General features: G+C 39.3%; 1 protein-coding gene across 3 annotated transcripts in view; it reads left to right on the top strand.

Moving 5' to 3' along the window:
• Mfsd6 (major facilitator superfamily domain containing 6) overlaps positions 1-10,231 on the top strand; it is a 63,639-nt gene extending 53,408 nt beyond the window's left edge. For all 3 annotated transcript variants that reach the window (XM_027925012.2, XM_027925013.2, XM_027925011.2), the window contains exons 4-7: positions 3,043-3,204; positions 4,089-4,187; positions 5,802-6,082; positions 8,070-10,231. In XM_027925012.2, the coding sequence (XP_027780813.1) occupies positions 3,043-3,204; positions 4,089-4,187; positions 5,802-6,082; positions 8,070-8,273 (746 nt within the window). In that variant the 3' untranslated portion in view covers positions 8,274-10,231. The remainder of the gene's footprint in view (positions 1-3,042; positions 3,205-4,088; positions 4,188-5,801; positions 6,083-8,069) is intronic.
• Positions 10,232-17,336: the final 7,105 nt, after the last annotated feature.

Genomic DNA, 17,336 nt, shown 5'->3' with positions numbered 1-17,336 from the left:
AACAAACAAACAAAAAACAGTTAAAATGATGACTGAGGCACATATAAGGGATAGGAAAATTGTTTAGATGTTTCTTAGTCAATTATGAGGCATGTGAGATAAAGTGTCCAGTAAAAATAACATTTATTGCATTATGGATCCACTTAAGTAAGGTCATCCCAGTGATTTTTTATTGTATGGCATACTTGTGACTTTTCCCTTTTTGAGTGCTGGATATTTTCATATTCCTAGAAACATGCTTGAGCCTTGTTCTGGGACATAACTCAGTTACTTGGAAATAGTATCATCTTTTGGGGTTTTGCTTTTAAGATTACTTAGGTGAGACTAGAGTAGTGGTTAGGGCTTATTTACTAACACAAGACCCTCTTGAGTACTTGACAAGTCCCAGAAATCCTGAGGTTTTCCACCTTGGCTGGTGGAAGCAGGTACTATTTCCAACCTCATATGGTTTCCAGAATTGCTCTCTATCACACTCTTGGGTGGTTCTTTCCTTGGCTTTGAAAAATTTCTATACATGCTTTTGTTGAACAGTTAGTTCTCGTCTGGAAACCCTCTGTAGGTCTCTGGAGTTTTCTCTTTGAAGGCTGTCTCCTCTCTGGTGTTTTGCCCTAGCACACCGGCTACCTTGTCTCTTTAGACTCCTGGCTGGAATATTCAACTCAGTGATTCTTTGTGCCTGTACCTCTCAGAATATCTCAGGCTTTGAGCTGGGGCTACTCATTTATTTCTCATGTCTCAGGTGTTACTGGTTTTGTTGCTGATGCACGCTAGAATTTCACTTATACTAAAATAAAAATCGAAAGTATTCCAACACATACAACATATATAAAGCAATGTCTCGAGAATCATATAACTGAAAAGCTATATATATATATATGTTTATATATATATATATAGCTTTTCAGTTATTTCAGGAAAGAGAGTAAGTCTACACCCTGTTGATCCATTCTGGTCAGAAGCAGACAAAAGTTAGACCAAATTTTAAAGGAATATTGACTCTGTAGTTTAATAGTCTAAAACTTAGGGTGAGTTTCTGAAGATATTATCTCCAAAAGAGATCATTTTTTAGGGAAGGAGCTCCTGACTTAATCAAGGCAGAACCAGCTGATTTTTTAATCTCTCTAGCTATAAAACCTGTTGTGATAATATATTTTTTAAAATCACACTTAAAGCAATGTCTCAGTTAATATTTTAATTCAGATAATGCAAAGTTACCATATATTAAAATAATTACTTTTAAAAAACCTGTTACTTCTCTCTCCCTCCAACAGATAATGAAGATAAAATACAGTTGTTATGAGGCATTGTAAGTTGTCTCTACACTCTTTTGGAAAACTAAAACTGTTTATTCACAAGCATAAAAATTGTCATCTCCAGCCAGGTGTGGTGGTGCACAACTGTAATCCCAGTGACTGGGGAGAAGGATCACAAGTTCAGAGCCAGCCTTTGCAACAGTAAGGCACTAAAGCAACTAAAGCAACTCAGTGAGACCCTGTCTCTAAACAAAACACAAAATAGGACTGAGAAATCAATGTAGTTCAGTGGTTGAGAGCCCCTGAATTCAATCCTTGGTACTCCCCTCCCCCAAATTGTCATATCCTCTGAACCATTAACCTCAATTGTGGAATTATAGCCAGTGTAAATAATCTAAGGTACATAAAAAGCTTTATCTCCAGCTTTGTAAATTATGGTGCTAATCATGATGGAGAAAAATGGAAATAATCTTAATGTCAGAGTAGGTGCTCACTAAGATATGAATACACAGAACATATAAAGAACACTTCCAACTCATCAATAGAAATCAACTTAATTTAAAAATGGGAGGATTCAAATAGCCATTTCTCCAAAGAAGATACACAAATGGTTAAAAAGCATCACTAGTGCTCAGCATCACTAGTATTTAGGAGAATGCAAATCAGAAACACAAAATACTACTTCACACTCATTAGGATTGCTATTATTTAAGAGGAAAAAAAATCCAAAAATAAGTGGTAGAGAAATTGGATCTCTTGTTCTTATCTGATGGCAATGTAAATGGTGCAACTACTGTGTAAAATAGTTCAGTGGTTCCTCAAAATGTTAAGCATGTGACCATGTGACCCAGAAGCTCTGCTTTGAGCTGTGTATATCCAAAATAATTGAAATCAGGGATACAAACAGGTACTTGTATACCGATGTTCATAGTAGCATTATTCACACTAGCCTTTAATAGGTGAACATATCTGGGTGTGATGGTGAACCCCTGTAATTCCAGTGACTGGGGAGGCGGAGGCAGGAGGATCATGAGTTCAAAGCCAGCCTCGGCAACTTAGCGAGGTCCTAAGCAACTTTGTGAGACCCTGTCTCCCAAAGGAGAGAAAACTAAAAAATAAAAAGGGTTGGGGATGTGCCTCAGTGGTTAAATGACCCTTATTAGTTCAATCCCCAGTACCCCAAACGAAAAAACAAAATAGGTGGACACAACTCAGATGTCCACCAATAGAAGAATACATGAGCAAATGTGATATATACATATGTTGGAGTATTATTTAGCCTTTAAAAGGAAGGAAATTCTGAAACTTGCTGCAACATGGATGAACCTTTAAGACGTTATGTTAAGTGAAATAAGCCAGAAACAAAGAGGACAAATACTGTATGATTCTAGTTATGAGATACCCAGAGTAATGACCTTCATGGAAATAGAAAGAAAAGGGGTTGCCAAGGCCTGAAGGGGAGGGATTAAAGAATGGTATAGATTTTGTTTCAGGTGAAAAAGTTCTGGAGATGGGTGTTGTTGATGTTTGCAGAACGGTGTGAGTGTACTTAATTCCATTGAACCGAATGTATAAAAATGGTCAAAGTGGTGAACTTTATGCTATGGATACTTTACCAATGTACGTGTGTGTGTGTGTGTGTGTGTGTGTGTGTGTGAGAGAGAGAGAGAGAGAGAGAGAGAATGCATGTGTTTAAAATTTAAATAATTCACATTCTAAATGGGGTAACTGAAGGAGTTCTAAGCAGACATTTGATGCCTCCTGTTTCTCTGTTTCTTTCCTTCTCCAGGAGTGACACACGCGGCCATCTGGGCAGCATGTATTTCTTACCTCAGTGCAGCTGTTCCCCCGGAGCTGAGGACGTCTGCACAGGGCATCCTGCAGGGCCTTCACCTGGGATTGGGGAGAGGATGTGGTGCCATGATTGGAGGCGTGTTAGTCAATTATTTTGGTAAAAAGGACTTTTTTCCTTTGGTGAAAACATAATTTTTCAGCAATACTTCATGAACACTCACATTATTACTGAATATTGCCAGAAGCTAAATTCCAGTATTTGTATTCTGTTTCTAAATTTCAGGCTAGTTATAATTCTAAAGCATGTGGTTAGGTTGTTAAGATGATTAAAAGCAGCCTATAATTGTGCCCACACTCCTTTGACTAACAGTTTAATGAGATGCTACATAGATACTTCAAAGGAGCCCCAAAAAATGAATAAGCACATATGTTTTTGGTTTACAGTGTGGTACCCCAAACCTGATGATGATAAAGCTAAAGAAAAGAAAATTCATCATTTGAACCAGGAGAGTCTAACTAACAGTATACTGATGTTGATCATGTTAGTACATCTGTATTAACACAGCCTGTCTGCCTCATCAGATCTCCTTTATTGGAAATATAGGGGCCAGGGTGGAAATGAGATTATTCTGCTCTAGGGACTGTGACTGCTCAGTCATGGTGAGTTGGGCCCAGAGACATGTGAGTTTATAACACCATATAAGCTCTGCCATCCCACTACAGATTAATAGGGCTGTTAGTAAAAAGGTAGGTAAATGGTGTTTACAAAGAAGAGAATGCCATTGAATATTAGATGTTGCATGGAAGGCAGTGAAAGACAATCCCTTATAATCCTTTAAAAATGCAGTTTTATAATTGACAAACAACAGAACCAGTGCCAGCGCCAGGGGCACCTTTAGGGAAAGCTAGCGGAAGGGCACTGTCCTCTGATTCACTGAAAGCTGTGCTTCCTGTGCCTGAACTTTAGAACATTGACAGTTTGGGAGGAGGGCTATCTGCATTTCCTGGAATTCCTCTACGGTCCTGTGATTGTTTTCACAGGGGCTGCTGCAACCTTCCGAGGCATTGGCATGGCCTGCCTGGTGATCCTCCTGCTCTTTGCCCTGATCCAGTGGCTGGCAGTGCCAGATGAGGAAGAAGGTAAACATTTCCATTCTTTCTTGATGTTGCTAATGGTCCAGACCATGAGGAATTTCACAGGTGCCCCTCAGAAACCTGGAAGTAGTAATGGTATATGATGGGCCTACCTGAGTGGATTTCCTCAGTGATGTACCGATGCACTCGTATGTGCCATGTTAGAGAGAAGCCTCCTTCTCTGCTAAAAAGAATTATATTAGGAAGCTTGAACATTCTTGTTTTGTTTTATGGTACTGGTTTTAAATTTCCCTGGTATCCTGGAGGGATTTCAATAGTCAAATACATATAAGGCTATAGTAATTTTACTTCTAGGGGTAGGGAGTGGTATTACTATCTATGCCTTTACCTTCATTTGAAGAAAATGAAAGTCAAAATCTGAAATTTGAAGTTTTCCCTGAACTAGATATGGCCTTTAGTAAAATTGTTTTGTCAAGTATAATGTATAGATGAGAATTTAAATCAATCTTGATTGCAGTACTGGAGATTGTACTGGGAATTGAAACTAGGGGCGCTCTACCACTGACCTGTCCTCAGCTCTTTTTATTTTGAGATAAGGTCTGCTAAATGGCCCAGGCTGACCTGGAATTTGCGATCCTCCTTCCTCAGCCTCCTATGTCGCTGGGATTACAGGCATCACCACTTGTTAAAGCATTTTTTTTTTTTTTTTGGTGGGGAGAGGACCAGGGATTGCACTCAGGGGCACTTGATCACTGAACCATATCCTCAGCCCTGTTTTGTATTTTATTTAGAAACAGGGTCTCACTGAGTTGCTTTTGCTGAGGCTGGCTTTGAACTTGTGATCCTTCTGTCTCAGCCTCCTGAGCCACTGGGATTACAGGTTTGTGCCACCACACCCAGCTTAAATCAACTTTTTAATGAAAAGGGTCGACCAGTAGAATACAAATAACTCTTGCTCAGCTACTTGGTCCCTGTGCAGGGATAGTCTTCTTTGGCTGTCCTATCCTTCCATGAGCCCTGGCTTCAAGTATCCAAAGTACTTCTGTCAGGACAAAAACTTACTTATTACAGAAACCTCATAGGTAGATTTTAATCACTTTGAGTTATTCAGAAAAAAAGAGCAATATTGGGTTTCTTACTTTTGTTCTTTATAATCTCATGTGGATCATACCTCTTACAAGTCTCAGTTTGAGCCTTCAGTAAAAGGCTTCCAGATAGCTTTTGCTGTTTTGGTGCTACCTTTAAAATTGCAATCCTACAAGGGGACCTAAAGCACATTAACTGTAACCTATGCTCCATACAATGTTATATATAAGTTAAATTGAAAACTAGATTTTTTAAATAAATATAAGTTAATATCTATTAAGCCCTATGAGGAGACCAAGCAAAGAAGTCGTGCACCACATAAAGAAATCCTTGGTAAACAAAAATTTATTAATGTTGCTAAACAAATTAGAATGGGTGTATAGAATTGTCAGTTTACTTATTTAGTTGAGCCAGAGTCTCACTCTGTTGCCCAAGCTGGTCTCAACCCCCTGGGCTCAAGGCAGCCATTCAAGTAGCTGGGATTATAGTTGTGCACCACTGCACCTGGCTTATTTGCCTTTATTTAAATATGTAGAAAACTGAAAAATAATTTGAACATTATTTTCTCTCCAGACAAGACAATGTTGGCAGAAAGGATTCCTGTTCCCTCCAGTCCTGTTCCCATAGCAACCATCGACTTGGTACAGCAACAGACAGAAGATGTCATGCCACGCATTGAGCCCAGACTTCCACCCAAGAAAACCAAGCACCAGGAAGAACAGGAAGATGTGAACAAACCAGCCTGGGGGGTCAGCTCCTCCCCCTGGGTGACTTTGGTCTACGCACTCTACCAAATTAAAGAGATGATGCAACTGACAAGAGACAACCGTGCTTCTGAGATACAGCCTTTACAGGTATTGTTCCTCCACTGGGCTAGCAATGTCACCTTCACTGGAGACACTTAAAGTGGGCTCACTCATTTTAATTATTCATTTTACATTCATTAAGATTTATCGAAAAACTGGTGGGAAACAAGAGACATGCAAACAATTTCAATACTCTGATAGCTGTTATGGCATATTTACATGGTCCCGTAGAAGGAAAATTCTGCCTTATGAGGTTTAGGAAGGCTTTACAAAGGGGATGATAATTCTTAATAAATTCCAATCTTATATACTCCTTTAAAATTTCAGTGTTGATGGATAACAGTTACAGCAAGAGTATATTGTTCTTGCATTCAGGGACTGTATTTACTAAGCTCTATAGTTCCAACATTCTAGTGGTCATGCCATATCATAGGAATGCAATAAATATCTGTTGAATTAATTAACTAATAATTGAGCCGCTGTATGGGTTTGACAGGACCCCCAACTCAGGGGATGATGGTTCTGCAGTGGCCTCACCTGAAAAATAGAAAGTGCAATTATTCTTATCCCTAGATAATCTCTAGTGATCTCTTCTGAGAAAAGTCAAACCATGCTGATAAAGTTAATAGCTGTGTAACTAAAAGCTGTTTCCAGACTTTGGAAAATGAGTATGACTTCTACAAACAGTTTGACCAAAGGAATGAATTTTATTCCCTTTTTTTCCCACTTGCTTGATAAGTTGTGTCAGCTCCATATTTAGAGTAGCTTCAGAGGAGCCAGAAGAAACAAAGAAATAAAGGAGAAAGACTTAAGGGTAATTTGGGTATTTTCTTTTTATAAAATCTGTTGAATTACCTTCATTTAATGTATCTTGACTTTGTAAACCTAAAATCTTTATATAATTTATGCAAATCTGATTCTTGACTGATAACCATATGCATGCCAGTTTGTGCATGATCCTCCTTAAGATAATAAACTCATATGAATCTTCTGCTAGGTCTGAACTCGACATTGGGGTGGGAGGAGCACAGGGAGGATTTTGTACTTTACAGCAGGGAGGGGAGCGGGAGAGCAGGTGAGTCTGCCTCCGAGGGCGTAGCATTGTCATCTCTGTGCTCAGCCTCATTTTCACAGAAGCCCATGAGGGTTACGCAGCACTAATTTTTTTTTTCTTTTTTTCTGGTGTCTGTTGAGATTAACAAGAACTAGCAGTTTTGGTGTAGTTCTTATGAAAAAGTCATTGTGCTAAGGTTTTTTTCCCATATATTTCAAAATTAACAAAAATGAAACTTTTTTTTAATTATTCAGCTATTAGAAGTAACCCTTTTTAAAAATCATGTTTCCTGGGCTGGGGTTCGATCCTCAGCACCACATAAAAATAAACAAACAAAATAAAGGCATTCTGTCCATCTATAACTACAAAAAAAAAAATCATGTTTCCTGACCTGAAAACTAATATGGAATTTTACCAAAACATACTGGAGTGAGTACACATACTTATTGCTACCCACCACTGGTTACATAAGTACACGTCCCTTTTTTATGTAGAAGTTCTTTCTCATTTAACTTTTAGTGATTATTTTTATTTTGAAATTGCAAATATACATTAGGATTTTTCATTACAGAAAAATCCCTCATTAACTTAATATTGACAAAACATCTTCTAGCTCTTGAACACCCTGGTCTTAGCAAGTGGCCTGCATTTCACTTATTCCTTGGTACTCATCCAGTGATTTACAGTGACTGGGGAGTCATTAAAATATTTGATGATGTAAATTGTTTACCTAGTAGTGATGGGTGTTTTGGTAAAAATGTTCCTTTATCCACAAGATATGTCTGCTTATAGTGTTTGTGTTTTTCATGCGGCTCTGGCAGTTGCACATAGGAAAAGAAATGAAAGGTAAGACATTCTTTACTTATTCCTCTATTACTTGGTCCCTGGGCACTTCATGATGATCTCCCCACGTTTGCTGTGTCTTACTTGAAAACATATATAAAGGGTTGGTTTCACATTCTTTCTGTTTTTTCCTCCCAGGGGACCAGTGAGAATCAAGAAAATTCTCCAGCTGGTGGAGTCCAGCCTGTCCTGCGTGAGACTCACCCTGACCCACCTAGAAACCAGCCATCCCCTGACGCAGCAGCATCTCAGACGCAGATTAGCTCTGTTCACCCCAGTGTGGACCCACGTGTGGAGGAGAGTGGGGAGCAGCACACTCCGCCTGCCACTGGAGGACGCTGAGGGACCGTGTCCTGCTCATCTCACACCCTGCATGGAATTGGGTTCCTTGGCCAGACCCCATCACAACTCCTGCGGAGGAGCCAGCACCGCATACGCTTCTAAATATCTAAACTCATTAACATGGAAAACACACACACATAAACACACACACACACCTGAGCTACAATACATATGGCAAGAGAAGGTGAACTTCCATAGTCCCATTGGAGTCACAGAAAGGAAATAGCATTCAGTGAGGACTTCAGTTCTTGGTTGGTTAGGTGAATGACCACAGAACATTTCTGCCAATGCAGGAAGGCTGGAAACCAGCTGTTACACTAAGTAGAGGGAACACGAGTATTTCAAGGTGAATATTGGTATAATTTCCCTCTTCTGATTATTTATTCTAATTATTGTGTTCTTAATGTCCACTGTAAAGAATACATCTATAATTTTTTTTCTCTAGAAGAGAACCATTTTAAAAATTGTAAGATATATTAAAAGGTAATCAGATGAAAATAATACTTATACTTTTTTGTTTAAAATTTTAAAAAGTTAAGTTTCATCATAAGCTTTGCATATCTCCAACAAATATATTTTTATATACGTATGGTATATATTGAAAATAGTACTGAGCAGCAAAAGCTGTCATTGACTACTGCAAGCTAAATTGAGCTTTAAAATGCCTTTTGTTTTAAATGGGCTTTGAGAATGACTAGAAATGAGGGAATATTTCAAAGAAACTGACCAAGTCAGTATCCTATGGCTTAACAGGTAATGGTTTACTAAATATATTATACTGGAAATAGCTTCCATCACTATTTACTATTTTAGAGGGATTTGGGCTCTAGTTAGCTTATATAATAAAACAAAAATCACTGAATTCTTAAGGTTCCTTTAATTACACAATACTATTTACAAAGAACAGTATAAGATTTAAGTGCCTGGGAGAGGGATACAATTTTTAAAACTTACCTAGTAGGTCAGTTTTGTTTGTGAGGTGGTAAATAAGAAATTGGGAATAGAAAGGGTGTAACAAGAGGTACTTTCTAAAGAATAAAGAAACAAATCTCAGTGTGCTCTTTCCCAAGAAGATATAGTCAGACACTGGACAATTAGATCTGGGTATGAGACTGTACATATTCAGCTATCTTCAGAACAATGGTTTGGTGAATCATGCATAATGCTTGCTGCTAAAAATGAAAGTGGAGGACTAGGGAGAGAGCCACTGCTTCAGCTGAATGAAAGGCAATGGGAGAGAGGAAGGAACAGTTAGAAGCCAGCTCTCGCCTTAGCCTCTGGTCAGACAGGATCATGGTAAAGCCAGGGCCTCCCCATGACACAGCTCTGCCCAGTACTTTATCTGGGAGAAGAAATTGTACACTTGGATATCTAGCTTCACCACAAAACATAGCTTAAAAAGAAATAGAGTTAAGCAAATAGTTATTTTTGCACTTGAACTGAAACGTACTGTACTGTAAATTATCATGACTCATTTTAAGTGACCTTTAAAATCAGATGTATTTATTATGCTTGTGTAATTACAGAAATAAAGAAGTGGGTGACAGGCTGAACCGCACCTATGAATGTACAGTATGTAGATTTGTGAAACTGACTGTAGGAAGTCAAAAACTTATATTGTATCTTGTGTTTACAGTTCTGATTTATTTCCTTGAAAAGCCTGCTGTTTTGGAAATGCACAGTGGACATGTTGAAGTAAAAATAAAACACATTTTTAAATATTTCTTAAATGATAAAGATGTGACCAAAAAAGTAAAAGTCCTTTACTCTGTAATGAATGAGACCAAATGCAACACACCTTTGTCATGAAATGTTTACTGTGGGAATTGATCCAATAATGCAGTAATTTCCAGCCTTTTGAGCTGACACCTTCATGAGTCTGTGGACTTTGTGACTTTTTCTTGTCTTCAAAGTGCCATATGCCACTTTAAAAAACATTAAAGTGAATTCAAATTAAATCTTGATTTGAGAATTTTATAACCCCCCTTGAGATCCCTAGAAATACTCAGGGGTGTCACAAAACCCAGGCTGGTAATCACTGCCTTAATGACTTATTTTCTACTTTTTCCCCTATGATCATAGAAATAGCAGATTACCCCAGGGTGCTGAGTTCGTCTGGATGCAAAGAGGCTGGTTGCTAATTATTAAACTAGTCCTCAAAGCCTTAAACAGAATAATAGCTTATAATACATCTCAATGGCAGTCACTTCCTGAAAAACTTAAGGACTCATAGGGAGGACAGTGCTCCTCTACTGGCCTGTGAATTTTACCATGGCCCTAAGAAACAGTTAGCTGAAAGCTTCCTACGGTTTTGCAGTTCCTTTCAATACTTCTAGTGCTGCCGGGGCCACTGTTTAAGCAATATTCCTCTCAGCCAATCTGAGGTTAAGCTGTCAATCTAGGAAAAGAGGAGCCACATCCATGGTGATTGGGTGCTTGTTATGTGCTAAAGAAATTATTTTGTCCTTACAAAACTCCTCTGTGGTACATATCACTGGCCCCATTTTAAATATGAGAATTCTGAAGCTAACAGAGCTTAAATTATAGGATTACAGTCACAAAACTAGGATTCAAAGTCAGATCCTCCTAATGTCAAAGTCCTGGTCCACCCAGCACCTTCCTCCATCCCAGGGGGTGGGGAGGCCATTCCCCACCTAATGTTATGGTAGAGCAAGCCTAAAGCAGCCCTGGCCTGAACCATTCCACATGTGCCTGAAACATACATGTGTGTGGTTTTATTTCTATTTAAGGGTTTCTAGATATTTCCAGATAACCAGAAATGTAGCAACTTCAAACTCCTGGTGCTAATTATGAGGACACCAGGTCCTTTACACTCTGGATGGTTTGTCAATGATAGAGAAAACCCAGAGGTTGGTAGGGACTCTCCAGACCAGAGCCGTGGGAGCCAGGAAGGGCGGATACATACACAGATCAACATCCTTTGACAGTAGTATTGTACAATGGCTCTGTCCAGTAGAACTTACTAGGAAGATGATAAATTCTCTATTTGTGCAGTCTAGTGTGGTGACTGTGAACTACATATGGCTATTAAGCAGGTGGAATGTGGCTAGTGCATTTGAGGAATTAGATTTATACCATATTGGACAGTACAGGAAGAGATCACCTTTGGGGGATATGTGGGCCTCAGTTTCCTCAGCTTCTGCATGAGAGGCTGACCCTAAAGTTAATGTTATTCTGTGAAGATGAGGCTTGTGACAGAGATGAGCATATGGATAAAAAAAAAAAGGTGATTTTCCATTCAGGAATTCTTCAGCCTTATGATGCACTGGAAGAAGACAAAGGCTATCTGAAGCCCTAAACCACTTCTGTGTTATTTCAGTGAAGCTTTAAGAATACCTGATTCAAGAATTCTGAATCATTAGGCACTTGGGAGAAAGACCAATGCTTGGATGGCGACAAAATAGGTGAGAGAAAAGGGGCATGTTTCCTCAAATTGGAAAGTAATGTACTTTGTACAAGAACAAGCTGTGGCTTCTGATAAGTGGGTAACTGGAAGCGTACTGCTTGTCCCGGATGGGAAATGTGAAGCAGTAAACACCCACTCTGGACCCAACTCACCTGGCTCCTCTCTACTTTGGGCAGCTAATTAACACAGGACTACTTACTCCACAGGGCTCTAAGAAAGTCCCAGTTTTTACATGGCAATTCAGGGACCTTATAATGCTTCAGTTGGGAATATGGACTCTGGATTCAGAATGACTGGAATTGACTCCCAGTTCTGCCAATGAGGACTTAACATATATAATACACACACACACACACACACACACACACATATACATACATATACATATATACATACATAAGTTCTCTGGGCCCCAGGGCCCTCCTCTGTAAAACTGGGGTCATTTTAATTAGTCTGCTTTATAGATTGTTCCAATATTTAAAAGAGATCCCTGACACAATGTATGTTCCGTGACAACACCATTATGACTGTGTGGTGAACAGCCTGGGAAGGAGGAGTACTGTCTCCTTCTCTAGGGCCTTGCTTTTAGTATTTTGTTGACATTTAAATCTATAATCATTATGTTCCTTCAAACAATATATAGTACCATGCTAAATATATTTACCTACAAGTAGTAAGCTGTACAATAAAGCTTTCAGTTCTGATACGCATCATAAACACTAAATGTCGAAGATATGACTTAGTTAAAAGATAAAATTAAATAAAACACAAGTTGAAGAGGATGGGAAAATGACAGGTAATGACACTGCATAATATGCAAGGTCTGCAGAAAGGAGTAGGTTATAATACATTTGCTCCATAATTTCCATTTTTTTCTTAAGAGGTATCAACAAAATAAAAACTGTATAATCACTTAAAAAGTTATGTACCATGTTTTCTCCACTAGTCATCTGAGGATGCTACTCTTTTATAATGTAAACTTATATTTCAAAAAGGTCAGGAATTTTTTGTTAATGGAAAACATCAATGGGATCTCAGAAAAATAACATCTAGACCAGTGCTAGGGATGATGTTATATCTGAAGTATTGCTGGTATGTGACAAAATAGAATGGTTTGGAGATTAAGTGTCCTCCAAAAGCTACTTTCTATATTAATGAGATGAAATGATTGGATTGTGAGAGCTATGGCCTAATCAGTCCAGATTGGTGTTTACTGTAGGTAGGTGGGGCATGGCTAGAGGAGGTAGGTCACTGGGGTTGTTCCCTAGAAGGGTGGTTCTTAACGTGGCTCCATTTTTCTCCTTACTCTCTGCTTCTTAGTCACCATGAGGTGAGTTGCTTTTCTCCACTGCACCCTTTGGCCCTGATGTCCTGCCTCAACTTAGGCCTAGAACAATGGACTCTGCTGTCTATAGATTGATACCCCTGAAACCATGAGCCCCAAATAAACTTCCCTTCCTCTAAGCTGTTCTTGTAAGGAACTTTGGTCACAGTGATGCAAAGCTGACTAAAATAGAATCATTTCAAAATATGTATAGCAATTTGAGATTATCATGACAGCCTGGCACTTGGTTGTTGGCCTCATATTTTATGTCTTTTTTTAAAAGATGATCTCATTTTTCTAATAACTTATTTTTGGTGGATCTTACATAAGTATTACTTGTGATGAACTGGGCAGACACTTTGAGAAGCACCAAGTTGGATCATACTCTACAGTATACATAGCTACAAAGGACAAAAATTGGCAAATTCAGAACATCAATAGATATAGTCATTGCTCAACTGCATTATCCTTAGGGACATTTCCTTGACTTTTTCTTTTTTCATGCTGGAGATGGAACCCAGAGCCTTAGCACATGCATCAAGCATTCTACTACTGAACACCCAAATGGCTAACTCATCAATTTCATGCCATGTAGTAGGGACTCTTAGAGGGCAGCTTGCTCCCAGGGTAATCAATGCAGGCCTCATCAAAATCCTACATCCAGAAAGTTATCTATACATATGATCCTGCTTTTAGTGGGTCAAAAAAAAAGCTAAAAAAGAGTGTATATCTCTAATTCTGGGGAATAATGACAACAGAAAAAGATCCTATTTCTTTTCTTAACATCATTTCAGGACCATAATTCATCCATATGTTTAGATATATTGATGTAATCCATCACCTATTTTAAATCTCTTAAAATCTAAAATCTTAAATTTTCAGACTTTAGAAAAGTCATAAATTTAAATATTGTCCTAAATATCACTTGGACATTCTCCTATAATTCAGCCCTAACTATTATTGGCAAACTATAAATCTAATTCACAAAGGGTTTTTTTGTAATATGTAAAATGTTTTTAAACCTTTCAAAAATAATATGTGAATGATATGATTACTTAAACATGGCCACCAATGAGTTTCTCTGCTGAGAGCCACGGCCGAGTCTGTATGGCCCCTGGCATTTTGCCAACAGTATTGATTGACAGGCGAGGCATTACTATCCGCCTCTGCGCTACTTTTGAGTTCTCGCACTATTTTGGAGTTCTCGTGGGGATTTCCAGGGATTCCCTGAGAGTTCCCATTGGTTGGAGAAGTGCAGGAGGAGGGATTTCCGGGAGAGATATTTCCGGCTGGGGGTTCCTGGACGAGCCGCGTGGATTTCGGGAGAATTCCCCAGGAGCATGTGTGAGGTTTTTTCTTGCAGTTCAAAAATAAAGTTTGTTCCTGCTTCAGTGGCTCGTGATTTGTGCCCAGCCAGACAGCGGCAATTGGCGGCCCGTACAGGGAACGTCTGAAGCTTCGGGGTAAGTGAAATTGCTTGCCCCTAAGGGAAGGCGAGAGAATGGGTGACCATTTTAAAAAGCAATGTGTTCTTGTTTTGATTTGTTTTGTGTTTGTTTCAAGCTGCCTATCCCTAGAATTTTCTCAGGCAGACTGGGAAAAATGGTTGGCTCAAGGTCTGAAGTTGTTCGCCCCTGAGGAAGAGATAGAAATAGACCACAAATGCACATGTCAAGAAAATAGGAAAATTGATACAACGATTTTTTGTTCTGTTTTTGTTTCATTCTGTTTTGGTTTTGTTTTGTGTTATCTTATTGGGTTGCGTTATCTTTATAACAGATTAGAAATTAGTAAAAAACAAACTGAAAGAGTGTTAAGTAAATTGTTAGAGGTTCAGACCATGGAGAAAGACATTTTAGATCAAGCAAAAGAGAAGGTCTCTCAAGCTAGTCAGACAGAGGAAGAAAATTTAAAGGAAGAAAGCTTAGAGGAGAAACAGCAATTAGGGAAAAAGCTACAACAGGAGGCTGCTACTAACACCGTTCTATCACCAGAGGGCGTAATTCAACCAACAGCTCCACCTATGGAGATAGCTGAGTGGCCCTCAACCCCCGTAGTTGATAGATGGGATCCTGAGACAGGACCTCAAAGATTAGCATGCCCTGTACTTGAGCAGGCAGGAGGGCAGCGAATTCACCGTGCTTTAGATTTTAAAACAGTGAAGCAGTTAAAGGAGGCTGTAACAACCTATGGTCCTCAAGCACCCTTCACTGTAAGCATGGTCGAATCCATTACCAACTTGGACATGACGCCAGCAGATTGGGCTAGTATGTGTAAATCTGTGCTAAATGGAGGACAATATTTGTTATGGAAGGTTGCCAATGAGGAATTTTGCAGGGAGACAGCTAGGCGAAATGCAGCAGCCGGTTACCCTCAAAGAAATCTAGATATGTTGTTAGGAAAAGGACCTTATGAGGGTCAACGGCAACAAATTGAATATGATCCTGGCGTATACGCACAAATTGCTGTAGATGCGGTTAGGGCATGGAAAACTTTACAGGGGCATGGAGATTTACAAGGTCAATTATCTAAGGTAATACAAGGAACTAATGAACCTTACGCTGAATTTGTAGATAGGCTTATTCAGGCAGCTTCCAGAATTTTTGGGGATACAAAACAAGCAATGCCATTTATAAAACAACTGGCTTATGACCAAGCAAATCGTTGCTGCAGAGAGGTCATTAGACCATGGAGACATGAAGATTTAAACACATATATTAAATTATGTAGAGTTAATGAACAAGGACAAGTCTTGGCAGCAGTACAACAGGCTTTAGATGCCAGGCCAAAAACATGTTACAATTGTGAACAAACAGGACATTTTAAAAGGAGTTGCCCCATAGGAGGAGGGTTTAACAAAGCTAGGTATCAAAGGAATAGAATACCGGGTATTTGCCCACGATGCCATAGAGGGAGACATTGGGCTAATGAATGCCATTCTCAAACCACCATAGAGGGTACTCCGTTATCAAAAAATGGACAAGGACCAGGTGTTTACCCACGATATTGTAGAGAAAGGCATCGGGCTCCATTGCAAAAAAAACGGAGGGGGGGCCCAATGCTCCGGGGCCCACAACCACAAATGTACGGGGCACTGGAGGAACCCAGCAACACCATCAGGGTAGTGCCCAGGACACATTATCCATCAGATCTTTCATCAGACAAACCAGAGGGAGCGCAGGGTTGGACATCTGCGCCTCCGCCAGAGCAGTACTAACTCCAGAGATGGGAGTTCAAATCATTCCCACAGGAGTAAAAGGACCTCTTCCCCAAGGAACAGTAGGCTTATTGTTAGGATGCAGTTCTTCTACGCTAAAAGGATTTATGATAAGTCCTGGGGTAATTGATCCCGATTATGAAGGTGAAATAAAAATTATAGCTAGTTCTCCAAAGGGTATATCAGTAATTTCACCAGGAGATAGAATAGCACAGTTATTAATAATACCCAGCCTACATGATAAATTTTCCAGTAGTAGTATAGAAAGAGGTTCCAGGGGATTAGGATCCACAGGTGTAGATTGGGCTATGCTGTCTTTGAATTTAGATTCTCGCCCCATGCTAAAACTAAATATTCAAGGACATGAATTTAATGGGTTACTGGATACAGGTGCAGACCTTAGCATCATATCTCGTCAAGAATGGCCAAAACATTGGCCGTTACAACAAGCCACTCAAACGCTTCGAGGCCTAGGAGTGGCAACTAATGCCCATAGAAGTGCAATGGTATTAGATTGGAAGGATCCTGAAGGATGTGAAGGAACTATACAGCCATATGTATTGGATCATCTTCCCGTAAATTTATGGGGACGAGATGTCCTAGATCAATTAGGTTTGACATTAACAAATAACATCAATCCAAATGCGCCCACTATTAGGGCTAGACAAGGTTTCAGGAAAGAAAAAAGATTAGGAGAACAAGGTATAGCAGCACCAATTCAAATAGATCAAGGAATAAATAGACATGGACTGGGTTTTCAGAAGGGGTCACTGAGGCAATAAAAATTACTTGGAAATCAGATAGACCAGTATGGGTTCCTCAGTGGCCCCTGACTAAAGAAAAGATACAAGCAGCCCATGACCTGGTCAAACAACAATTAGCGGAGGGACATATACAACGTTCCGTATCTCCTTATAATACTCCCATTTTTGTCATTAAAAAAAAATCTGGTAAATGGAGATTATTGCAAGATTTAAGAGCCATTAATAATGAGATGGTTATTATGGGACCTGCTCAATCGGGGATTCCTCAATTGTCTGCTTTGCCAAAAACCTGGTACGTTTTAGCTATAGATATTAAAGATTGTTTTTTTTT

This window comes from Marmota flaviventris, chromosome 11 (genome assembly GCF_047511675.1).
Source record: "Marmota flaviventris isolate mMarFla1 chromosome 11, mMarFla1.hap1, whole genome shotgun sequence".
In the NCBI taxonomy this organism is placed as follows: Eukaryota; Metazoa; Chordata; class Mammalia; order Rodentia; family Sciuridae; genus Marmota; species Marmota flaviventris.
Note: the sequence above shows the minus strand (reverse complement) of the source record. Positions and strands in the feature narration are given on the sequence as shown.